Source organism: Pelophylax lessonae, assembly GCF_965119305.1.
Source record: "Pelophylax lessonae genome assembly, chromosome: 2".
NCBI classification, from domain to species: domain Eukaryota; kingdom Metazoa; phylum Chordata; class Amphibia; order Anura; family Ranidae; genus Pelophylax; species Pelophylax lessonae.
This window is the reverse complement of record NC_138769.1, coordinates 466,455,419-466,481,228: the sequence shown is the minus strand read 5'-3', so window position 1 is coordinate 466,481,228 and position 25,810 is coordinate 466,455,419. Positions and strand designations below refer to the sequence as shown.

Sequence of the window (25,810 nt, the reverse complement as noted above, 5' to 3'; positions counted from 1 at the left end):
ATGCATTAACGCGTCAAATGTGCAAACATGCATAAACGTACATGAAAGAGTATGCAAAATGTGGCTTTTTTAAGCTGCATTTACCTCCTCTGGAGCAAAGGCAAAAATGTCCTGTGTGCATGAGGGATATAGAACTATGTTCATGTCAGAGTTATTTGTATCTGGAAGCTTCTTATTCGATTCAGGCTGTCAAGAAAAATGCCAAATAAAATAATCTAGAAAATTGCAGTACTATTTTTAGGTGTATACGTATGTACACCTGAAATATCAGTAGCCTTTTATTCAGTATATGTCAGTAGCTTTGTGCAGTCCCAGTACTTGAAAGGTAAATCCCCCAAAGAGCTATATTTTAGTATTTCGGTTATGGCTAGCTATACAGTAGAACAGTTAAACCAATCAACAGTTTCTTAGATTTCTCAGGGGCTGTGCTGTGCTCCATAGATGGTATATACTGTATGTGTGTAATAGTTAAACCACCTAAAAGTTTCTTAACCCTTCGTTTACACATGTGTGGTGACCTGCGTCTTTCTGCACTGGATAAACAATTGTTTCATACTGTATGTGCCTAAAGCACACCACACCGCTAGGATAATGTGTGGGGCAGTGCAGTACAGAAAAATGCAACAAATCTGACCTCACATGTCACCACACTGAAGCGCAATACACCCGGCTGCTGTGCGCAGACACAAATGAAGTGTCTGCACTTCTGCTGTGACCATTGCTAAGGCTTCCTGCTTTTCCTGTTGGAGTTTTGTTTATTTTCTATTACAGAGAATGCAACATGAAGAGCTGAAACACACAAAGGGTTAGGAAATCCCCACAACACCCTGGAGGACAGTAGTCAGGAATAATGACACTGAAATCTCACTGTCAGAGTATCCAAGAGGCCAGGAGTTGACTGAGCCCACCAGGCTCTACCTATAGTTAACATATCACTTTTAAATGGAGTATTCCTTCAAAGCACCACAACGTTTTAATTTCTTATCCATGTAGTGCTAATGTTTTTTATGCACCATTCATTTACCAATCATTGATTTGGTGTGTGTTATATAAGATAAATAAAGGTGGTGAATACAATGAATAATTGTTTATATATCATCACTGCATTAATTGTTCACTTAACAAAGATTTTCCACCCAAGTTAGGACTGATCCCTATGCATGACTTTGAATATAATCTGGTTATGAGCCATTTGATATGTCAGTGCTCCGTCTGTTCTTTGCCCTTTGAATATGTCGACTGAGCAAATACAAGGTATCTGAATGTAGAGGGACAAGTTGCATAAGACAAACAAACATTTTGTTCAGAAATCGCCATCTCTATGTAGTCCCTTCCTTTCCATTGCCATGGGTATCTTCTAAACAAAACATTTAGGCTGTTAATGGCTTCTAATGATATGTGACTTTAACAAAGAGGACTGCCTGCTTTCTTTTCAGTATTTTGTTCTCAGGGCAGGAATTTCCTAATTTCCCTTAGCAAGCTGCAGCTTGAACTCGTGACTCTCATTGTCACATCAGCTACACAAAGGGAATAGAAAGATTTCATTAAAAAAGATCACAGCATGGCTGGACAGACATACCTGATCATCCTTACATTTCTACCTGTCGTTCTCCTGGAACAGCCACAAAATGGTAAGAATATCTCTTTTTTAAATGTGTTGGGTGCCTTGGGTGACACTTTAGTATCACTTATTGTATTGTATGGAAAGTCTTCTGAAGATATTAATTGCCCATAAAAGTCTTCGGATGGTATACATTACCCATAAAAGAAGTAATGGTATGCATACATTTTCATACGATCTAAATTATTTACCATGAATGAAAATCTGATATATATGGATATAATACAATTGCAGCAAAGACATTAGGATATCTGAAAATGGACTGGAAAGTCATTGCTCCTGATTAAACAGAGATGGGACTGGAGCTCCGACCATTGCATATTTCTTGAATGTCAGATGAATAAAAAATTGTCTGACGGTCTGGTCACAAACCTAAAGTTTTCTAATTCTACAATAAAATGCAGAGAATGTAAGTCAGAAGTGAAATCTCAGTCATTTTATAGTACTGTTGCATATTTTTAATGTTTGAATAGAATAGAAAAGTATCTAATTTTAAGCAATAATCCCATTCTTTTTCTACAATGCGTCGGTTTAATGCTTGACATAGAGAAAACTATAGGATAGCATGTCTTTAATGCATTTGGCCATACGTATGTTATTGAAATCTATACTTACCATGAAAACTATATTAAAGTATTATAAAGACATACAGTACATATTTAAATACATACAAAAACCTTACAGATATTTACATTTTGCTATGTGCTATGTGCCATGTGCAGTGCCTAATAAAACGGTTGATAATCAGATATGAGAATGAAAATCCTTCCATTCAGATTAGCTTTGTGTCAATACATTTGCTAAACTAGCTTTAGGATACAAACTAAGCCTAATATTAAAGTAATATTAAACCCTCAGTTTTTAAATCTTTCAGTAGCTGATGTAATCATTTATGAGTAGGCATCCTCTTTATACTCTAATCCTTGCCTATGTGCCACTTTAAACCGGCACCATGACCACTACCCCAGGTTTCCTGTTTCAGGGTGGTTTCTTTCTCTTGCAGCATTCTATGGAACCATCCTTTCATGCAGGGACTAGAGTTGTGTCAACCTACCTTTTGTACATCAATAGGAACACATAGCCATAGGGCACTCCTCCGCTCCCCCTACTCCTCCCCCCTCATTTCTCCAAGCTCACAGACCGGCTGGAGACTGCACTGTCCACTGTCAACTCTTTCCTGTGAAGACTGGAAGTTCAGGGAAGCAGCACTGAAAGTTGTAAACTGCAATCCTAACAAATAGTTTACTGGGGAATGTTTATTCTTAAACTATAAAATGCTGAGGGGTTAATACTACTTTAAATTAAATATATTACTTCACTTAAGTGTATCTTTTATAAATATAAAGAGATACAGTATGTACATGAATATATTTTCTAATAGAAAATGTATTAGGTAGGAAAAATGATAATCTCATCGTCTAAAGAATATTTGCTTTTATCACTGATCCATGAACTCCTCCTACTTGTAAGAAATTAGGGACAGAGCCTTGAAAAATTATCCATACCCCTTGAAATGTTTCACATTTTGGCATGTTAAAACCAAAAACATAAATGTATTTTGTTGGGATTTTATGTGATAAACCAACACAAAGTGGCACATACAGTAATTGTGAAGTGAAAGGAAAATGATAAATGGTTTTCATTTTTTTTTACAAATAAATATCTGAAAGTGTGGCATGCGTTTGTATTCAGCCCCCCTAAGTCAATACTTTGTAGAACCACCTTTCTCTGCAATTATAGCTTATTTGCAAAAGAGCTCAAGCTCTGTCCGATTGGATGGAGAGCATCTGTGAACAGCAATTTTCAAGTCTTGCCACAGATTCTCAATTGAATTTATGTCTGGACTTTGACTGGGCCATTCTAACACATGAATATGCTTTGATCTAAGCCATTCTATTGTAGCTCTAGCTGTATGTTTAGGGTAGCTGTCCTGCTGGAAGGTGATCCTCCACCTCAGTCTCAAGTCTTTTACAGGTTTACTAAGATTGCCCTGTATTTGGCTCCATCCATCTTCCTATCAACTCTGACCAGCTTCCCTGTCCCTGCTGAAGAAAAGCATCCCCACAACATGATGCTGCCACCACCATGTTTCACAGTGGGGATGGTGTGTTCAGGGTGATGTGCAGTGTTCATTTTTCACCACACATAGCATTTTGCTTTTAGACCAAAAAGTTCAGTTTTGGTCTCATCTGACCAGAGCACCTTCTTCCACATGTTTGTTGTTTCCCCCTCATAAAATCCCAAAAAATACATTTACATTTTTATTTGTAATATAACGAAATGTGGAAAATCTCAAGGCACTGTAAGTTGAATTGGACCAGTTGTTTGGACCAGTGTGAATGGAAGAATATGTAAACTGGTATGAATTATGATGTCATTACATACATGTCAGTTAATATTAGCCTGTGGGGATTAAAATATGGGATGTGCCATTTTAAAAGTGCAGGCTCCAGAGCTGTCATCCTGATTCTGTCTTCACTAACCCAGTGGGCCTGGAAAAAGAATAAACACAGCAAAATCGGAAAAAAAAGCTGAAGTCAAGTCCTGCATGCTTGTTCCAGGTCAGTGACTCATTACACAGTGAAGTCAGGGTCAGAATGACAACTGTAGACTTTGCACCCTTGAAAACAAGTCAGCAATGACAGCTACCATATTTTTCCTCACTAGTTTTCTTTTAGAGATCACCAATATGGAAAAAAGACAACAGAAGTTTTAAGTTCACCACGCCTATAGGTAGATATTTTTTAAACAGAATTTAACTTCCATCCAAAGTATCTTTACTATGTTAAAGTACAACTTTCAATTGATAAAATGTCTGAAAACACAGACAGATTCAAACCATATCCTATTTTCCACCGTTTCATATATATATATATATATAATTTGCCTTGTAGTCTTTAAGGAAAGCTGCACTAAGAGAGATGCAGAGTATGTCTTTACTGGCCTTTTTCTGAAAATGCTACTTTCTGAGCCTTTGACTTGGAAGGTTTTGCATTCCTATGGAAAAGACCAGAAACATAGTGCTTAATCGGCATGGTTGTTCCAGGTCAGAGGCTCAGAAAGTAGCGGTATGGATGGTTGTTCCAGGTCAGAGGCTCAGAAAGTAGCATCTTCAGAAAAAGGCCAGTAAGGTCATACTGAGATGCTTTAAGATGGCTTTTGAGATCTGAAAGATCTCAAAAGCATCTTAAACTGACGAAGATTGATGCCATTGGCACAAACCCAAAAACAATACAGGCCCTTAGAAAATAAGAGTGAAGTTAGAATACCTGATCTTTTTCCAGTTTGAAGCATGTACAGAGCTTGGTGGGAACCAATGAGAGTTCTCAAGTGTAATGTTCCGGTACCTTTGGTACCCTAAATTACACTTTCCACAAGTGTATGCCCCCTACCATTTACTTTTGGAAAGGTGCGCATACACCTTTAAGACTGGAGCTGTCATCACTCAGCGCCGGACTAGATGGCTATTTAAGGCGTCTGTTCTCACTCACATGTGTTCGTTCAGACACCCTTATCTGGATGCTAACCTTGCTTGAAGCTTCCATGCTTGCAAGCTTACTTCGCTGACGGAACCTCGCTGCGCTGATCCCTGTATCCCGCTACTGGATCATCCGCCTCTCCTGAACCACCCTTCGGCTGTATCGCTAATAGTGCTAAGTACCCCGCAGGGGAATTCTCTATAAACTTATACTAAGCTTACACTATCTAGCTCTGCATAGTAGAGACTGTTTATCACATCTGCATAAACTAGATTGCTAGCTCTTGAGACTACTGCTACTTTTCTGCACTGGGTTGATCTCTTTTGTATGTCCACCTGCTATTCTATCATCTGCTATCATACAACATTGCTAAACCTTCCTGCATCCATCTGCTACTGTCTCACCTTCAAGTGTCTATCACCTACCACCTCCACTCAACCTATCCCTCAACCTTCATCATTGTGTTACCACATGCATAAAGTCACTCTAAGAACCAGCTTGCTAATTGTGTGTATTTACTGGCTGAAATAAGACCTTCCACACATGATGAGTCATTGAGGTTGGGAATGGTATCTCAGCATATCTCTTACATGACTACTGACGTGGAACTATTTCTGCAGCTGAAAATCCACACCATATAAAAACGCAGGAGCGTTACACCAAGCTCATCTCTATTAGGAAGTATTGAAACCCCTGGATCAGTATGACAGCCAAATAATTAGTATTTTCTGAGAATTCAAGAATTGTATTCTGCATATTTCTTTAGTAGGGGATGTGTTCTATTAAGATGAAGTTTTATCCAGTGGCACCACCTCACTTCAACTCTAGGACAGTAGGACAGTATGCAGTTTTTGTAAACACTCCTCGCCACAGAGCTTACAGGAAAGTTCAATGTCTGACAAAAGCAGAGATTTTTTTTGTGGGGGAACGTGGAGGAACGCAAGTCCGGCACCTCCAGTACTGAATGGGTGCTGAAGTGTGCTGGAGGGTCTACTGATGCTGGCTGCTGGGGAATCTATTGTCACTGGGGTTCTAATGTTGCAGGGGGGTCTATTATTGCTGGGGACGTCTATTGTTGATGGTGGAGAAGGATCTTATATTGCTAGGGGGTCAGTTGTTGCTGGTAGAGATCTGCTGCTGAGCAAGGGGTCTATTGTTGCTGGGAGATCTACTGTAATGTTGCTGCCTGGGGTCTATTGTTTCTGGGGGATCTATTGCTAAGGGGAGGGATCTACTGTTGCTGGCTGCAGGGGATCTAATTCACTACTTTCTTGTCCATTACAAAAAGATACTACCAAGAGACCGTAATCAGAGGTGGGGGGGGGAGTGACTTGGAAAGGGGGAGTACCTGCACCTATTCTTTGAGGAAAAAAAAGAAGCCCTGGACAAAAGTATGCTTGAATTTGTTGTAGTAAAGCTCTGTTATGTATTTGACTCTCAAAGTAACAGACATTCTTGACTTGCAGTTTTTGTGAATCATGACAAGGCAAACAGCATCTTGGGGAGGTTCAAGCGAGCAAATTCAGCTTTTGAAGAATTTAAAAAGGGAAATATGGAAAGAGAGTGTCGTGAGGAAACCTGCAGCTACGAGGAAGCTCGAGAGATTTTTGAGGATGATGCGAAAACTGTAAGAAATGCTTGCATGTCCCCTATTTTGTTAAAGCCCTTCCTCAAAAATTCTAGAGAAGTATACAGTAAATTTAACACTTTAAGCAGAGCATTTTAAAATACTGATGTTGCATCTCCAGAAAATCCAGTGGATTTTTTTGTCCTAAGAATCCAATTATCTTCTGTTAAAGATTCAGTTTACATAACCTGGTGTAACAGTTACTTTTCATGGAGAAAAGACTCTTCTTACAGCCTGATAACTTCTGCAGACTTCCTTGTTTATTTCCAGTTCTTTAAGCATGCAAAGAGGCAGAACCTGATCATTCACAGGGAAACTTAGGCAGGAGCCTATGGCCTGGTGGATGTCCAGGGTGCCCAGCTACATCATTCATGCTCCTGCAGACCATGGCAGTGCAGACAATGCAAATAGGGTGGCATTTAGGAATCAATGCTGATCCCTGACCTAGGTTTGCATTCTGCTTTAATCTGTTTTGGCCAAGAGGTAAAGAAATGTAGCTGGCTAAATAAATACACTGCTCAAAAAAATCAAGGAACACTTTTTAATCTGAGTATAGCATCAGGCCGGTTAAACTCCTGGGATATTGATCTGGTCAGTTAAGTAGGAGAGGGGGCTGTTAATTAGTTTCAGCTGTATTGGCTGATATTTTTTTCCCCTACTCATCTTTTCTGACTGTTTTTCACTAGTTTTGTATTTGGCTAGAGTCAGTGTTACTAGTGGTAGCACGAGGCGATACCTGGACCCTATAGAGGTTGCACAGGCAGTCCAACTCCTCCAGGATGGCACATCAGTATATGCCATTGCCAGAAGGTTTGCTGTGTCTCCAGGCACAGTCTCAAGAGCATGGAGGAGATTCCAGGAGACAGGCAGACTTGATCAGAATATCCTACAGCTGAATTCACACCTGCCTGTTTCCAAAGCATTGTGTTAATGCACAAGTGCACTGCTATTACACCAGATTGGACAAAAACCTTATCTGATATGCATCATTTTTTCTAAAGCAGTGAATTCAATCTGTATCCAGTCAAGTAGTCGCTTGCACTATATACGGTAGCTGTTGGTAGATTTAAAGAAAATTATACAGAGAGATTGTAACATGTGTGGTGGGCTTTAAAACAGTATTAAACCCAAAAACAAAAATGTACATTTACATGTAGCACTGCCCCCTTGAGGGCTGCTGGATATCACACTTTAGGGATTCCCCTGGGTTACCCGTAGCAACTGTTTGCAGAAACTTAACACTTTAAGTTCCTGGCTCAGTCAAAGACCAGTCCAGGGGTTGTTGGTTTTGTGGTTTTATTTCATATGGGATGGGAGAAGGGATGAGTGGGATACTCCAACTGTTAACTATTCACAAAGCTAGCTTGAGAATGTGGCATAGCCGCTATTTCATCCTGCCACTTGAACGAAGATGAGATATGTTTTCCTATAGTATTTCTCTTCAGGGTAGTCCCCTAGTACCCCCTTTCTCTCTGGGCTAGCTGACACCCATCCACTGACAGCACTAGCCGGAGTGGTCCCCCTCTTGGGCAGACCCCTGGGCAAGATCCTCTGTACTCACGATACTGTTTTTCCAGAGTCTCACAGTGCCTTAACTCCTCAGTCAGCTTTCCTGGACCTCTGGGTTCAGCCTCACACCACTGGTACACCAGGCCGACTGTCTGCGACCACCATCAACTGTTGCAGAAGAGGAGGCAGCCGCCACCCTCCTTCTGGGACTCTGCTTCCGCCAAAGACCTCTACCTCATGTGCCCATGGCTTTTTATAGCCTGTCCCATAATGCACCACTGTCTGTGCCAACCCCCGGGACAGTACCAAAAGCCTGTATGTCATTGGTCAGGTTTCCTCCAGCATCCAACGTGCCTCCCCATTGGATCAGCTGGGAACACTTCCTGAAACCAGGTGAATCACACACTGGGCACACTGAGAAGACCTAACTACCAACCCTGCTCTCTGATAAGCAGAGTGCATAAATATTTTGCCTACTGCTCTTATAGTAAGCAGAGAGAGACAAATTACACTCTCTTACCTAGCACCTGACTAGGAGGGTGCTACATACAGTTTACCATTTCTTAGATGTGGTGGTTGCATTTGTTTTCTTTTTTAGTCTTTCCGTTATTTTCATTTGTTGATCCAGCCAGTAAGTCTGCTGTTTTTCAACAGAACAAGCTGTCCTGCAAATGTAGCAAGTAGATTGTTGAGACAAACCATTAACCACTGACAGGGGTGTTTGCAATTATCAGTTTTTATTTATTTATGTAAAACCTTTATCATAAAAGAAAAAAACTGTTGCTGTTACTGCTTGTGAAACTGCAGTGTGAGCTGCAGTTTGGCTTCAATTTGTTAGTGTTTCTAAATCTGCTAGTACTTCTAACACTCCCCTCCTCCCAGACTGACAATGCTTTTGTCCAAAGGTTCACCTATGCTCCTTGATTCAGAGTGGGGGCACTCTAATACAGGAGGTGTGTTACCGCCCAGATTACAAAGTGATAACAGAGGGAAAAAAACTAAAAAAAAAAAAGAAAACGAATACAGCCACCACATTTAATGACTGGTAAGCTGCAATATATACATTTTTGGTTTTTGGTTTAATATCGCTTTAAAGGTCTTGTAACCTACCCCTTTAGATTCTCTTCTCCTTTACCATTAGCCAATAGAAAGACTTGGATGGTCAAGGGAACAGCCCACAGTAAACTTTTACAGGAAAAACTGATAACTCCATCTTTATCTCTCAATCTACTAATCATTTTGATATCTGTTTTTCACAGAATGTAAAATTACGGATAATGCATTATTGCTCTCAGTTTAAATTGTCAATTAATTTTTTCTGTTTACCTATTTTTTATTTTTTTTTTGCATTTGTATATTTGAATTGGTATTATGATTTCCTTCTTTCTTCCTTTGATTTCATTGCTCCACATTTCATTAATGAATGAACGTGACTTTTTTCAAATGTTTTTTTAGCTATTTAATTGGCTTTACTAAAAATTTTTGATTTCTTTTATTAACATTACATGTGTTTAATTTTTCCTTAACAGCAAGAATTCTGGAACAAATATTTTGGTAAGACCATTGGATGCTTAGTTAATTAACTGAAAATCATCCTAAAAGGATGGTCACTGGGTTGTTGTCCCTAGGTCTGCATTCAGCGCTGGCTAGTTATTATATTTACTGTAGGAGCCTTTAGAGCAGGGGTCCCCAACCCCCGGGGCAGACTAGTACCAGTGACCAAGCTGCACAGCAGGAGGTAAGCGGCAACTGCGGTCCGGACAGGGCTATCGCAGATTGTGGTCGCCGATCACCTCCTGCTATACGGCCATGCCTGTGTCTCCTCTCCCGGCTCCCGGCAGTGTACAGAATGAGACGATGTGGAATAGGGGAATGCACAGTAGGAGTAGTGTACGGAAAGAGGGATTGCACAGGGCCGCTGATAAGGCAGTACAGCCAGTCCTCCTGTACTGGGCCGAGGCCTTATCAGTTCAAAAAGGGAGCCCTGGCAACTGCTTTACAGGAGGGTCAGCAGTACTGCCTTATTGCTAACATTTGTGACTCTTGTTCAGTGCTTCTGGCTTCTACCTTTCTTTTCTCCCTCCAGCTGCGCTTTAGGGTGATCGGTTTTAGCATCTGCGTTTCCTGCTGTCTGGGACCCCTGTGTGCCTCTTTCCCCGCAGTGCTGCTGGTTTTACACAGGGGGTTATTTCAGGGTGGTGAGCAGGGGGGCTTACCATCCTGAATGAACACAGTACTGATCGCTCATTGTGGGGGTGCAGATATTGCCTCCGTGCTACTAATCACTTGAATGGGTCTTGTTCGACTTGTTGGGGGTATCATTTCTTCCATGGCTGCAAAGCATAGTATTATGCCCCTTGCGTTTGAGCAAAAATATACTTTGTTATTTTCAGAGGAGGGGGCCCTGTCAGGTAGGCTGTATGAGCCTCCCATGATTTCTATCAGCAGCCCTGGTATCATCTTTAGAAAAGAAAAGTAAGGTCACTTCACTAGTTATACAATGGGGTACAGGTACACAAATCACAAGGGTGATTAAACACATTTTGTCAGAAAAAGCAGTTCACGTTTATGAACTAAAATACAGTGAAGTGGTGCGCTGTTCTTATACAAAGTGTAACACCTTCAATAAGTTTATATGATGATATAACTCTCATGGCAGTGTATAAAGAGAATCCAAAAAATAACTTGCAACAAATGTCCAAAAAAATCTAAATTGAGTAATTCAGGGATATTCCCTTTATCGCTGAGATAGAGAGGGTAAAAAAGGAGGAGGGGTATGTCTGTATATTAAGAACAGTGCGCAGGTAAATATGAGGGATGATATTAATAATGGAGCTAAGGACGAGGCAGAATCCCTATGGGTAGAGCTTCAAAGGGAAGGCACAGTGGGGAAGGTAATATTGGGCGTATGCTATAGGCCCCCCAACCTGAGGGAGGAGGGGGAGGCGGACCTCATGTTACAGATAGGATTGGCAGCAAGGATGGGAAATGTCATTATAATGGGGGACTTTAATTATCCAGATATAGACTGGGCAGATGGAACCGCGCATTCGGCCAAGGCTAGGCAGTTCCTAAATATCTTGCAGGACAATTTCATGGGTCAGATGGTGAATGTACCGACAAGAAACAATGCGGTACTTGACCTACTGATTACCAACAATACAGACCTGCTCACGGATATAGAAATACGGGAGAACTTAGGAAACAGTGACCATAGGTCAATAAGTTTCAGTATTAATTATAGTAATAGGAAGCAGAGGGGTAATTTAAGGACGCTGAATTTCAAAAGAGCCAATTTCCCAAAACTGCGCTCGCTGCTAGAAAATATCAATTGGGATAGAACCCTGGGAACAAAGAACACGGAGGAAAAATGGGAGTGCTTCAAGAGCATACTTAACAAGGGGATTGACCAGTGCATTCCAAAGGGAAATAAATTTAAAAGAGCAAAATTAAACCCTGGGTGGCTAAACTCCAACATAAAAATGCATATTAGTGCTAAAGGAAAGGCTTTCAAAAAATACAAGGCTGAGGGGTCATTGGCAGCATTTAAGCATTACAAAGAGTGTAATAAGAAATGTAAAGATGAAATCAGGGCGGCTAAAATAGAACACGAGAGACATATAGCGGAAGAGAGTAAAAAGAACCCCAAGAAGTTTTTTAAGTATATAAACAGTAAGAAAGCGAGGTCAGAACACATTGGCCCCATAAAAGATAACAAAGGAAATATGGCCACTGAGGACAGGGAAAAGGCGGAAGTGTTAAATAATTTCTTCTCTTCAGTCTTCACAAAAGAATCGGGGGGCTACACGAACCCAGCTTGTAAGGCCAATCTAAACAACACACCTCAGGAAGTGCCGCCATGGCTAACAGAAGACAGACTTAGAACTAAACTTGAGAAACTTAACATAAATAAATCACCGGGACCGGATGGCTTGCACCCGAGGGTTCTTAAAGAGCTCAGCCAGGTGATTGCCAGACCATTATTCTTGATCTTTAAGGATAGTTTACAGACAGGTATGGTGCCAGCAGATTGGAAAAAGGCCAACGTAGTACCAATATTTAAAAAGGGGCCGAGGTGTATCCCGGGTAACTATAGACCTGTCAGCCTAACATCTGTAGTCTGCAAGATTTTGGAGGGGATGTTAAGGGACCACATACAAGACTTTAGTAATGAAAACAATATAATTAGTAGTAATCAGCATGGATTTATGAAAAATCGTTCTTGCCAAACCAATCTATTAACCTTCTACGATGAAGTGAGCTGCCATCTAGATAAAGGTAAGCCAGTGGATGTGGTGTATCTGGACTTTGCAAAGGCCTTTGACACCGTTCCCCACAAACGCTTACTGTACAAACTAAGGAAGGTAGGTATGGACCATAAGGTGAGTACCTGGATAGAGAACTGGCTCCAGGGGAGAGTCCAGAGGGTGGTGATTAATGGGGAGTACTCGGATTGGGCGGGGGTGGAAAGTGGGGTCCCCCAGGGTTCTGTCCTGGGGCCAATCCTGTTTAATTTATTCATAAATGATCTAGAGGAGGGGATATCGAGTACAATCTCAGTATTTGCGGACGATACTAAACTAAGCATGCCAATATCTTCTATACAGGATGTGGAAACCTTACAAGCGGACCTAAACAAAATAACGGGGTGGGCAACTACATGGCAGATGAGGTTTAATGTTGATAAATGTAAAGTAATGTACTTGGGGGCCAGAAACCAGAAAGCAAGCTACTCACTAGGGGGGGAACCTCTGGGGGAGTCTAGGATGGAAAAAGACTTGGGGGTACTGGTAGTCAACAGGCTTGGCAGTGGCATGCAATGCCAAGCAGCTGCAAGCAAAGCCAACAGAATATTGGGATGTATAAAAAAGGGGATTCACTCCAGAAATAAAGAGATTATTCTCCCGCTCTACAAGACTCTGGTCCGGCCACATCTGGAGTATGCTGTCCAGTTCTGGGCACCGGTCCTCAGGAAGGATGTGCTGGAGTTAGAAAGAGTCCAGAGAAGGGCAACAAAAATAATTAGGGGAATGGAGGACATCAGCTATGAGGAAAGACTACAAGCACTGAACCTATTCTCTCTAGAGAAGAGACGTTTGAGGGGGGATATGATATCAATGTACAAATACTGTACTGGCGACCCTAGCATAAGGAACAAACTATTCAGAGTAAGGAAATACAACAAGACACGTGGCCACTCACTAAAACTAGAGGAAAGGCGGTTTAACCTTAAAATGCGTAAGGGGTTCTTCACTGTAAGGGCGGTAAGGATGTGGAATTCTCTTCCACAAGCAGTCGTATCAGCAGGGAGCATTGATAGTTTCAAAAAACTATTAGATGGGCACCTTAAAGACCACAACATACAGGGGTATACAATGTACGGTTAAAAGCAAACACACACACACATCATAGGTTGAACTGGATGGACTGATGTCTTTTTTCAACCTCATTAACTATGTAACTATGTAACTATGTAATAAGTGCTGTACAAAAAAAACACATGAATACTAAAAATGCAATTGACGAAGGTGAAACAAAGAGTAATCTTCTCCCAATGAAAAATGTATAAAAATGTCCGTGAGACATCGGTACACGTGTGCTCCACAGTGCACTTGAAATCTTCAGTGATCAATAGTGATTCCTATGTGTGATCCAGCCACCTCATATCCACCTCTGAGTGCAATACACGCTCACCTGAAATAAACAGATATCTCACAGTGTAAGCAAATTACGCCTCAAAGTAATCCTCTGGCTTCCTTTTGAGTCCTCCTCTATCCAGAGTAGTTAGGCTCCACAGCCACATTCAAACAAACAAAATAGTTTCACCGTGCAGTACATTTTAAAAAGATTTATTTAGTTAAAAGCAACCTAATCCAATGCACTCACATTTATAAGGGCTTGTAGTTCGCCTTAAGGTATTCTCCTTCCCCAATCAATGTATTTTCTTAGCCCTGCATTTACTGATTGGATTCTGTTCACGATTGGTCGTTCTGGTGGATTCTCTCTATCTTTATGTATTTTTGGGACAAGATATATAATAGGTACTCTACATACAGTACATTTGGGAGCAAGTAATTACTTTCTTTTTCATTAAGGATTTTCTTCCTGAGACCCCATTGGATTAATATTTCCAAATCTTTCTTGTAATTTTTCGTAGGATTCCCTTTTAATTTAAGGTAAGTGCTATTATTACTTAGTCGTTTTTCCATTTCTTAATTATACGCTTGCTTAGATAGCACTACAATCCCTCCTCCCTTATCTGCTAGTCTAATCACAATATTTTTTCTATTTTCAAGGCTCTGTACACCTTTATCTTTATCTGTATACCTTTTTCTTAGGGTCATTCATTTTATTTATCTTCAGTTTTTCGAGATCTTGTACTAACATTTTATTGAAGACCTCCGCATGATCCTTATCTTGATTAATGGCATTTATTAGTGATTAATTTATTAAGTGACTATGTGCTATGTCACTATTTTCATCTATTCCTCTTCTACTTGTTAGTTCTGGTTTTTAGCATATATTTTTTAATATTGAGTTTTCTTATATATCCACATATACTTCAAATTTATTCTAATTTCTTTAGGAGCAATTTTTAAACCTAGGTCCAGTACTTTAGGTTCACCTCTACTTTAGGTTTACCTCTAGTCAATTCAACACCACTAATTTTCCCTTCAATTCAACACCACTAACATCCCCTCTTCGCTCTGGGGTTATTCTTTAAACTTTCCTTCTCTCTGGGATCTTTCCTTCCTTTCCGAGGATCTCTCCCGTCTGTCTAGAGATCTCTCTCTTCTGACTGGGGATCTCTCCCTTCTGTCTGGGGACCTTTCCCTCCTCCTTTGCTCTAAAAAAAGGCTTTGGGGGGGTCTATCATCATGATCATTTTTAATGGGATCAAATCTATTGCTCGTGGTTACCGGACTCCATCTTTGTTGGTAAGAGGACTCAAAGGGAAGATAGAGGATTACTTTGAAGCATGCTTTGTTTACACTGTGAGATATCTGTTTATTTCAGGTGAGCGTATATTGCACTCAGAGGTGGATAGAAGGTGCCTGGATCACACATAGGAATCACTATTGAATAGTGAAGATTTCAAGTGTACTGTGGAGCACACATGCACCGATGTCTCATGGACTTTTTTATTATTTTTCATTGGGAGAAGATTACTCTTTCTTTCACCTTCTTCAATTGCATTTTTAAGTTTTCATGTTTATTTAAAATGTTGCATTGTTTTTTGTACACCACTTATTAGCCAAGTTTGATTTTTTTTTTTTTTGGACATTTGTTGCAAGTTATTTTTTGGATTCTCTTTATACACTGCTATGAGTTCTATCACCATATAAACTTATTGAAGGTGTTACACTTTATCAGAACAGTGCGCCACTTCACTGTTTTTAGTTTGTACTTTTTTTTCAAGACCCAGTGTGCTTGATCAGGTGGTAGCAGCAATTCACACATATATTATTATTTTAGGATTTATCACTAGCTAGCTCATCATAGCAGCGCACCATACCAGTACCAGTGCCCTTGATTAATATATCACATTTGTAGATTTTAACAGTTTTTAACAGTCTGGCTGTATTATAGAACTAATTTATATATTTATATACTCTAGATGGAGACCAGTGTGATCCTAATCCTTGTTTTTATGGTGGGTCTTGCAAAGATGGAATCGGTGGATTCACATGTCTCTGTAATTCAGGCTTTGAGGGCAAAAAATGTGAAAATGGTAAGTCCTTAAAGAAAGCAACAAGAAAGCAACAGGAAACTACTGTTGCTTTTATTATAGATACATTTTTTTTAATATAAAGTTGTTATTGTCTACTGAAAGGCATCCATGGTGTCCAGATCTAGTTATACATTTCCTGCCCCCCCTCCCAACCAGCCCCCCCCCCCTTTTTCTAAATGCAGTTGACTTTTAAATTGAAGCCGCACAAGGCTTGCTGGAAAGGAGAAGTTTATCCATCCCGTGTTTTTATACCTAGAGCCAATGACTACAGGACTAGGGCAAACTGTTTTGTCATAAGGAAAATGAAAATGCATAAGGGAGTAACATTAATCATCAATGTAACACATCCCAAATTTATTGCACCTGCGGGAAATGTTTTTTTCCCTTCCTTAGTCTGGCATGCAGGAAACCATTTCTCTTAGTATGAGGATCCAAAAAATTATATTGATCAATGAAGGAAGAATTATCTTTTTGCACATGGCTGTTAATAGTTCCTCATGTCAAAAAGTATGCGCTACCATATAGCGGTTTTCTGAGCGCATTTGAAACAGTTACTGCCTGCCACATCCTTATATTGGAACTAAACTAAGCGGTAGAGGGAAAGATGGACTTTATTGGCACAAGGTATAATAAAAAAATTCACATTTTATTGTTTTACACTTAAAAGCAAATAAAATCACCTGGAAGGCAACAATATGCCAGAAAATTATGTGATCGATGGTAAATGTAACAAAAATACACTAAATAATTCTGTAAACAAACAGATAAAAAGCTAATTTGATAATTATCTGAGATGTATTCCACATCAGAGGGATCCATCGGAGAAGACAGGTGGGTATAGCTGTCCCTCGAAGGATTCTATCGGTGTGGTCATCACAGGTACAAGTAATTAGTGGAGTTTATTAAGCTAGAACACTCGACATGTTTCGCATACGTGCTTTGTCTGGAGTTTTAAGTGCATTGCTCTGAACTCTGCTTACAATTGGTATACAGAAAAAAAGACAGCAAGGGAGGTGGAATCAGGAGCCCGGAGCCACATAAGATGACTAGGAATCATAGACACTGATTCCTGTCAGTGAAATGTTGATGATTCATACGTACTGCTCATCATATAGATCCTATAATATAATGTATATGATGCTTTATTTTTCAGTTATCCAAAAAATGTGCAGCCTAAACAATGGTGGCTGTGAACAGTATTGCAAAGTAGAGAACAGAGAGGTAGTCTGTTCATGTACCAATGGCTATACCCTCGCAGATGATGGCAAATCCTGCGTTTCAAGTGGTAAGAAAGCTTCATCACAATTTGTTTTAATTGATGGTTTACATGTCAGCTTATATACAGTACTTGTGTGCTTTGTTTGTAGCCAGAGCCTTTCCAACACGGCCAGTTCAGAGTATTCTATAGCTCCAGAACAAAAATCAGACAACTACAGACAACCCCAGTGGGAGAGCGCAGCTTGGAGTAATACTCACACTTCAGTTCAATACAGAGAGGCAGCAGATAAAGATGCACTGACAGCGTCTGTCTTCAGAGGGTAGAATGTGGCCTAGCCAGTCTGGTTCTTAAGAAGAGGCTTACGGGCAGGATTGCAAGCCTTTAGCCTGTCACTATTCATCTGGAACCTTTCCCTGCCACTATCACTTTCCCTGACAGATGGGTGATCTTTCCCTACTGTAGCCACTTTGCAAAAAGCATGGCAAAACCTTGGGGCAGGGACTTATAAAGACTCTGCTGATCCAAGATGACCACCAGAGGTTGTCTGAATGCAGCATAGCCAACCGGAATGCTGCAACTAGAAAGCTGCCCTCAGGGACCAGTAAACCATAGAGAAACTTAGGTTCTTCTTACTTCCTCTCCAGGCTGTGGTGCCGCTACATTTGAGCATCACATGCAGTGGAGAAAACAGCACCTGCCAAAAGGTAACTATAGCTCATCAGAGATAAGCCATAGCCATGACCCTGTGGACCAATGGCTGACAGTTGTTACCTATGCCTGGTGGCAGGAGAAGCTGAGTCAGCTATCAATTAGTCAAATAAAGCACAGAGGTGAGTGTGATTACTTCCTCCTGCTTGATATTTACTGACATTGCACTAGTTATACGCTTAAAGGTGAGAAGTTAATGTATGTAGGCTGGCTTTAAAAATTAAATTTGAGCACTGACAGAAAAAGATAAGGAAGACAATGAACCTGTTTTTATTATAATTAGTTTACATTTGGGGTGGCTATTTCCTCTATTCTGAATTTGCATTTCAAAGCTATTATAAACTTTGTGTGGTTTAGAGAGCTATCCCTGCGGAAAAAGAGCTGCGATGTCAAGATCTAAGAGGTCAGTCTCTGAGGAAGTGGAAAAGGATGCTTCTCATAAGGCAAACAATAGCAGGAGTCCTACTGACTCTACAAAACCTGACAACAGTGACCAAAAAGAAGTTGTATCAACTACCTCTCCAGATTTTGATTTGGACTTTGATAATTCGGGAAGAATTGTGGGTGGAAAAGATTGTAAACTTGGTGAATGTCCATGGCAGGTAAAACTTTCAGCATATTAAATCTTTAAGTAACTTGTTAGAATACTGTATATGCAAAACATTTACAATAAGTCTCTAATATTTTTTTGACTTTTACAATCATTGGAAAGATTTCTACACCTTACCATCACTTGTCTCTGTAGAATGCATCATTTGGAAGCCTTGTTTTCATTTAAGAAATAACAGCATAACTATTTTACACCCTCATGTTTTCTCTAGTATTGCACACCTTTAGAGGCAAAACTGTTTTTCATTTTGGATAGGGTAAGGTAGGATTATAACCCCTGTCAGTCTTTGTTTTGCTCTATTGGTGAGTTATCCCATAGCCGATACAGCAAGTGAGAGAAAATCTCTCCAAAATTAGGGAATCCCTGGATGTCACCCTTGCTCACCAGAACTAGTGTCCCCATTGGAAGATTTCCTCACTCTTGCTTTCCTAGTGACAGGCCAAAATTTGTGATTTTCTGTCATTAAAGATAAACAGGATAAATAGTGAGTGTGAATCTTGCTTATGGGTACACAGTCGACAATTAAAAAAAAAAAACCTTAACTTAAGCCCCGGAAGACTTTACCCCCTTCCTGACCAGGGGGTATTTTGCGATTCGGCACTGCGTGACTTTAACGGACAATTGCGCGGTCGTGCGACGCTGTACCTAAACGAATTTGACGTCCTTTTTTTCCCACAAACAGAGCTTTCTTTTGGTGGTATTTGATCACCTGTGCGATTTTTTGATCATGCGCTATAAACAAAAATTTTTTTAGATGAAATTCCCCAAAAAAAAATGTAAAAAATCAAAATTTTTTAACATTTTAGGCCAATTTGTTTTATGCTACATATTTTTGGTAAAAAAAATTGCAAAAAGCGTATTTTGATTGGTTTGCGCAAAAGTTATTGCGTTTACTAACTAAGGGAAATTTTTTTGTCATTTTTGTTGGTTTTTTTTTTAACGCGTAATGGCGGCGATCTGCGATTTTTTTTGCGGGACTGCGACACTGCGGCGGACGGATCGGACCCTTGACTGACATTTTTGACACTTTTGGGGTTACCAGTGACATTACTACAGTAATCAGTGCTATACATATGCACTGTTACTGTAAAATGACACTGGTAGTGAAGGGGTTAACTTTATTTGAGAGGGAGGGGTGGTGTGTGTCCCTAGGGGCATGATTCTTACTGTGATTGGCTATAGCTTGAGCTGTAGGAACAATGATCAACAGTCCTACATAGTAGAACCATTTGATCACTGTTCTTACACAGGGGAGAATGACAGGCAGCTTGTTTACATCAGCCGCCTACCTTTCTCCCGCTGTCACGGACGATCGCGAGTGCCCGGCAGACATCGGGTCCGCCGGGCACAGGCGCGGGGGGGTCCGTGACTGAGAGGGGGCTCCCCAGAGCCTCACAGGCTAGTGACGTACCCATACGTCACTTTGCCTGCGAGGGGCTGACCGCCGCAGTATATGTACTTGCTGCGGTCGGCAAGTGGTTTAAATGTATTTTAATCTCACTCTACTCTATCCAAAACGAAAAAAGAAAAAAAAAAAGAAAAAGTTTTGCATTTAGTTATACTTTATCTGTAACACAGATAAACACATGGGACCTTTTGCTAGATTAGAACACTTGTAGCAATGCAAAGCAGGGTTAGCCCCAGCCCCAGAGAGGTGGGTGAAGAACATTGTATCTTCAGTGAAAGGTTACCCTCTGTGGGTGTAATATTAGGAAGTGCACTATGAATGTTATGTATGGGGGCAATAATTATTTTGGTGTGGGAGTGCCTTCTTTGCCCTCTCATGATGCTGGCCGTGAAGGAAGTGACTTAGCTTCTTTGTAAATTAAAGAGTATAACTGTTATGATCAAGTTCTCACAAGACTCACGAATCAGTTCTGCAGTTCAGTTTACTGCACCTGCACATCACAAGTAAGCTGGGATCACTGTATTGTAAGCAAATAGTTCACATATCTCCATTGCATTCAGTGCTACTACTCGTTGCACACCCAAACTACTCCATGCAACAGTTTGGGTGTGCTTTACATAAGGTGCTGTGATAAGCCTAATTCTAGGGAATTGATCACTGCACAAACTAAAGTTTTTTTCAGCACTGATGTGTGAGGGAGTCAGAAAGAGATTTTAGAATTGTAAAAAGGGGAGGATGATAGAAGACAGGCATATAGAGATTTCCTTTAATGTAAGTTCTTTGACATCAAGTAATAATTGTCCGGTGCTGTCTTGATGCCAGCTGGATGCCGGCCAATGCTCCCTGGCGCTTGGAAATATTGTTCTGCTGAACAGTGATAGAACTTTAACTTTAACACACTGGTTAACTCAGAAGATCCAGGATGGTAGGACATTTGACTCCTGACACTCTGTTTAGCTCAAAAGTCTGATGAACAACTCCCTCCAGCCCTTCACTGACTGAGGTAGCTCCTTGTAACAGCTTGTGCTGCTGCTGCAACTCTCAACTCTGTACACTTAACACTGTACACTTAACTCTTCAGTCCCCAACTGCTGGCGCCCTCTTTACACTGCAGGGTCCTCTGACTAGGCACCCCCTCTGACACTTCAGGGTCCTCTGACTAGGCACCCCCTTTACTGCTAGCTGACTCCTGGATCCCTGGAACCTTCGCCGGAGTGGTCCACTCTACACTAGGCAGACCCCCCAGGGGCAATTCACAGTACTCATGGAAGGCTTTCCTGGAACTGAACCCCTCTTTCTCCGCTGTTAGGCAGCCAAGGCCCACTATACTTTACCTAGCACCTACCCTGTAGGGTGCTACATAAGGTTAGGAAACATTATTGTTTAAGAAGCTCTCAATTACCATTGACTAGGAGTTAGGTCAGGGGTCTCTGGAGGCCACTCAATTTACTCTATACCAGACTAATCACATCATTTTTTATGGACCTAACTTTGTGCACAGGGCACAGTCAATATGGAACAGCAAGGGGGTATCAATTGTTGTCTAAAATGTATTTTTTTGCTGTAGTATTAACAGTACCTTTCTCTGGAAACACCCAAACTCAATAAAGGGGTTTTGGAATAGGATGTCCAACAAGAACACATAGCTGTGAAAATCAGGTGTTCGCAAACTTTTGCCCATATAGTTAACAAATGGGAAGTTCCTTTGTTTGCGGCAGGTTTAGTGTAATTAAAATGAAAGCCTTTGTAAGGTTAGGAAACAATATTATTTAAGAAGCTCTCTATTACCATTGACTAAGAGTGAGGTCAGGGGTCTCTGGAGGCCACTCAATTTTCTCTATACCAGACGAATCACATCATGTCTTCATGGACCTGGAAACACCCAAACTCAATAAAGGGGTTTTGGAGTAGGACATCCAACAAGAACACATAGCTGTGAAAGGCAGGTGTTCACAAACTTTTGGCCATAAAGTGAACAACAAGTGGGCAGTTCCCTTGTTTGTGGCAGCTTTAATGTAATTAAAATGACAATTCAAAGGCAAACATCATGTGGTGTTACTAGTGTTGTCAGTTAAGTTAAGTTTAAAAGCTACCTGGGTCTCACTGTACTAGAAAATTATTATTATTATTTTTTTTTTGCTGTCTGTGTTACACTGTTGGGTACTTTCATCTCATTCTGGTTTTATCTGATGCCCATCAAATTGATAAGAAATGATTAAGCATCTCCCAAATATTACCACAGACAATAAAAAGTTGAGTGGATATTTCCCACTTCAGGAAGTTGGATGTAGGAGATACACCCTAAAACAACAAAGTTCCTAGAGCATCTCTCCTATGCCTCGTGTTTATTGCTATGGTTCTCCAGTTGCTTTTATAAGCAAATCCTGGCTGTCTGTGTAAAATGACACTTGCAATAGATCATCAAGAAATATGATATAACAATGTATTGTTATATTGTATTTATTCAGTTTCAGTTATATTATATGTTGTATCTCCTAGATGCCTTTCCTCCTGGAAGCCATGTTTTGGCAGAAAAAAACCCTTGTTGCTTGTAAACACATATAAGGGGCATTTTAATGCATTTAGACGTGTCAAATGCTGGGGCCTTAATTCATTTAATTGTGTTTAAATTATTCTGGCCATTGAAATTCATTATTGCTCAAGTGCTAAACGTGTCTAGTGTTAATGCATTTACAGGCATCAAGCATTTTTTTCTGCCAAAACACCTCTGCTTCTGGATGCACTGGCAGTGGGGTTTTTTCTGCCTCTAAATGCCTATGAATGTATGGACATATAAGCTAGCATGCAGGGGCAATTAGATTCAGAAAAAAAAAAATCAGTCACTCCTAGGAGCAGTGTTAAAAATATCCAGTGTGCATGAGGCCTTAGAACAGTAGGATGACTTTTGATATTCATATCTCAGGTAATGAAATTTTACAAGTAACAAAAAATATTTTAAAAAAATGTATTCCTACCTAGTTCCTTTTTAATCCTCAGTTAATCCTGATCAGCCCTAATTATTTCTTCCTTCATTACTCCTCTTAACTAATGTTTTTCAGATTTTTGTGATAATTCAAATTTTTATTATTCCAACTTTTTTATCACTTTTGTTTTGTTTGATAGTTTTAAATGTTTTAAATAAATTTAGTTGTCAATAAAAAAAATGGACAAAAATTACTAGTTCTGCAAATTTAACTCAGAAACTAAGGTTAAAGGGATTGTAAAGTCCTGTGTTTTTTTTCTATGAAAATAACAAACATGTTATACTTACCTGGTCTATGCAGTTGGTTTTGCTCAGAGCAGCCCCAATCCTCCTCTTCTCGGGTCCCTCTGCGCTGCTCCTGGCCCCTCCTTCCTGTTGAGTGCCTCCACAGCAATCAGCTTGCTATGGGGGCACCAGAGCTGAGCTGCAGCCCACCATGTGTTCATTCAGACACGGAGCTACTGTTCGGCCCTGCCCGTCCTCTCTCCTAATTGGCTAACTTACTTTGATTTATAGCAGTGGGAGCCAATGGTGCCGCTGCTGTATCTCAGCGTATTAGGAGGGAGAGTCCTGGATGGCCGAGGGACTCGTGGAAATCGCTGGATAGAGATGGGGCTCAGGTAAGTATTAGGGGGTGCTGGGGCAGCTGCTACACACAGAAAGCTTTTTTTATTTTTGCATAGAATGCATTAAGATAAAAAACCTTCTGACATTACAACTCCTTTAACTCACTTGGGCTCTCAGAGCACCCCACCTAAGTAGGTTATAGATCTGGATGGAGTTTTTCTCTATAGGTTTTAAAGTTCTTTAGTAATGCCAATGTTAATTATTAGTATTAGTCTGTACCAATGAAAGTTAAAATAAAGTACAAAAAAAAGCAAAATAATCTTGATAAGGTTGCCTCTATACATCTCCATAGGCTCTCTTGATAAGTGATGAAAATGAGCCCTTTTGTGGTGGAACAATCCTGTCCAACCAGATTATCCTCACTGCAGCTCACTGCATGAATCAGACCAAATATTTCAAAGTTGTTGTTGGTAAGTTTTGGAGAAGACCATGTTTAACCCTGAGATGTGGATAGGAAACACAGCCTGCTTGCTCAGTTTTCATTTTTTTTTTTTCATAATATATAGTTAACCAAGCCACTTTAAACACTTTAGTCTGTATTCTAGTGTTGTCATTACACGTCTTCTTGTTTTATGGAAAACCCTCCTCACTAAACATGACCAACACAAAGCTTGGTGTTGTGTTGCTCTCTGTAAATACATTGTCTTTTTTCTTAGTGAACTGACTTGCTATGTTCCTCAAAGACGAATTCCAGGTATGGTATATTTTTACATAGTTACATTGATCTAGCTTGGACAAATGTAACTATCTATATACCTGACCTGGTCAATGCTCCTGGAAGCTGGAAATCACTTAAGTAGACACCACTACTTCAGTGATCTGCATTTCCTTCCGGGTCTTGTGCTGAGCAGCTGGTCTGAATACAGGAGGTTGGCTGATCAGAACGGATGTCATTCAGAGAAGGTTTTGCAATTTCTGAATGAATCCAAAGTGTTCTCTAGTTGGACAAGGTGGAGAGGTGTTTTCTTTTTCTGAATGAATGCAAGGTGTTCTCAGTTTGGACAAGGTGTAGAGGCGGGGCAGTGACGTCACACTCCCCACCTTGTCCAGTCAAATGACGCTTTGCATTAATTCAGAGAATGCAAATGCAGAGAGATGCAAGAGCTGAGAGAAGATCTCATCAGTCAACTGATGCTCCCTTACTGTCCAACCAGCAGGCTGGTAATAGGGCAGATGACACCCTTGTATTTTTGCTATAACAGAAAAAGTGGGGCCAACCTCCTGGTTGTGTTGTCTGATGGGATTGTATCATTTGCAGGAATAAATAGACAGAAATAATTTGGAAGCTGTCTTGTATGTTCTTCATATTTGTATTTATATTTTTGCCAGGAGTTCCACTTTATTGGAACACAGTTATATATAAGGTTTGGGTGGAAGTGTACATAAAGAGTTTATTTATATACTATGAAGTGTCATTCCATAATTGCATTCAATTAACAAGCTGCATGTTCCCTTTTTTTTAGAGGTTAAAAATTCTACTTTGTGTATTTTTACAGGAGAGTTTAACACACTAAAGAATGATGGTACTGAATCTACACACAAGGTTGAGAAGATAATTGTTCATCCAAAGTTTGTTAGGGCCACTTATGATTTTGATATTGCTGTAGTGAAGTTAAAAGAGGCCATTAACTATACTGATAATATCATTCCGGCTTGCCTTCCTGATCCTGACTTTGCAGATGAAGTACTGATGACCGAGAGACAGGCCATGGTGAGCGGATTTGGACGTCTTTTTGAGCGAGGGGTTCAGGCTACGAAGCTCCAGATGCTTTATGTTCCCTATGTAGACAGGCAGACTTGCAAAGAGTCTAGTAAATTTAAAATCACAGAGAACATGTTCTGTGCTGGTTACGACAAGGAGGTGAAAGATGCTTGTCAGGGAGACAGTGGGGGCCCACACGTCACCCCATACAAAGACACGTACTTTGTGACTGGTATCGTTAGCTGGGGAGAGGGCTGTGCAATGCAAGGCAAGTATGGTGTGTACACCAAAGTTTCCAGATTACATAAATGGCTTAAAGGGGTGTTGAAAAGACACCAATAACTTAAGGCAATGACTGCTGCTACATCAAAAGGTCATAAAAGCAGAATGATATAAAAAGCATTTCATGAACATACAGCTAAATACACATACAGGTTCTCAAACTTTGATAGAACTGCATATAATGAAAGTTGATTTGACTTCTGCTATTTTGATATATTATTCCAGCATACGGTCTTATGTTATCAGCATAGACTTAATTAAATTCCTATTGGCTTTGGTGCTAACTCTGAGCCTCTCCTATCT

The 25,810-nt window shown here is 40.3% G+C and overlaps 1 protein-coding gene across 2 annotated transcripts; it reads left to right on the top strand.

Moving 5' to 3' along the window:
• Positions 1-1,214: 1,214 nt before the first annotated feature.
• F10 (coagulation factor X) lies at positions 1,215-25,583 on the top strand. Of its 2 annotated transcripts, XM_082244610.1 has the most exons (9): positions 1,215-1,350; positions 1,437-1,631; positions 6,567-6,727; positions 9,766-9,790; positions 15,855-15,968; positions 17,122-17,253; positions 18,253-18,497; positions 23,816-23,933; positions 25,020-25,583. In XM_082244610.1, exons 2-9 carry the CDS (start codon positions 1,562-1,564, stop codon positions 25,565-25,567), a joined length of 1,413 nt encoding a protein of 470 aa, XP_082100736.1. In that variant the 5' UTR covers positions 1,215-1,350; positions 1,437-1,561; the 3' UTR covers positions 25,568-25,583. The 2 variants fall into 2 exon arrangements, with proteins under 2 accessions (XP_082100736.1, XP_082100735.1); XM_082244609.1 differs by having other exon boundaries at positions 1,297-1,631.
• The last annotated feature ends 227 nt before the right edge of the window (positions 25,584-25,810 follow it).

Coding starts and splice junctions, on each gene's coding strand:
- F10 (XM_082244610.1), top strand. CDS start 1,562: ATGGCTGGACAGACATACCTGATCATCCTTACATTTCTACCTGTCGTT. Junction 9,791..15,854: donor ATTCTGGAACAAATATTTTG/GTAAGACCATTG, acceptor TATATACTCTAG/ATGGAGACCAGTGTGATCCT. Junction 23,934..25,019: donor ATATTTCAAAGTTGTTGTTG/GTAAGTTTTGGA, acceptor GTATTTTTACAG/GAGAGTTTAACACACTAAAG.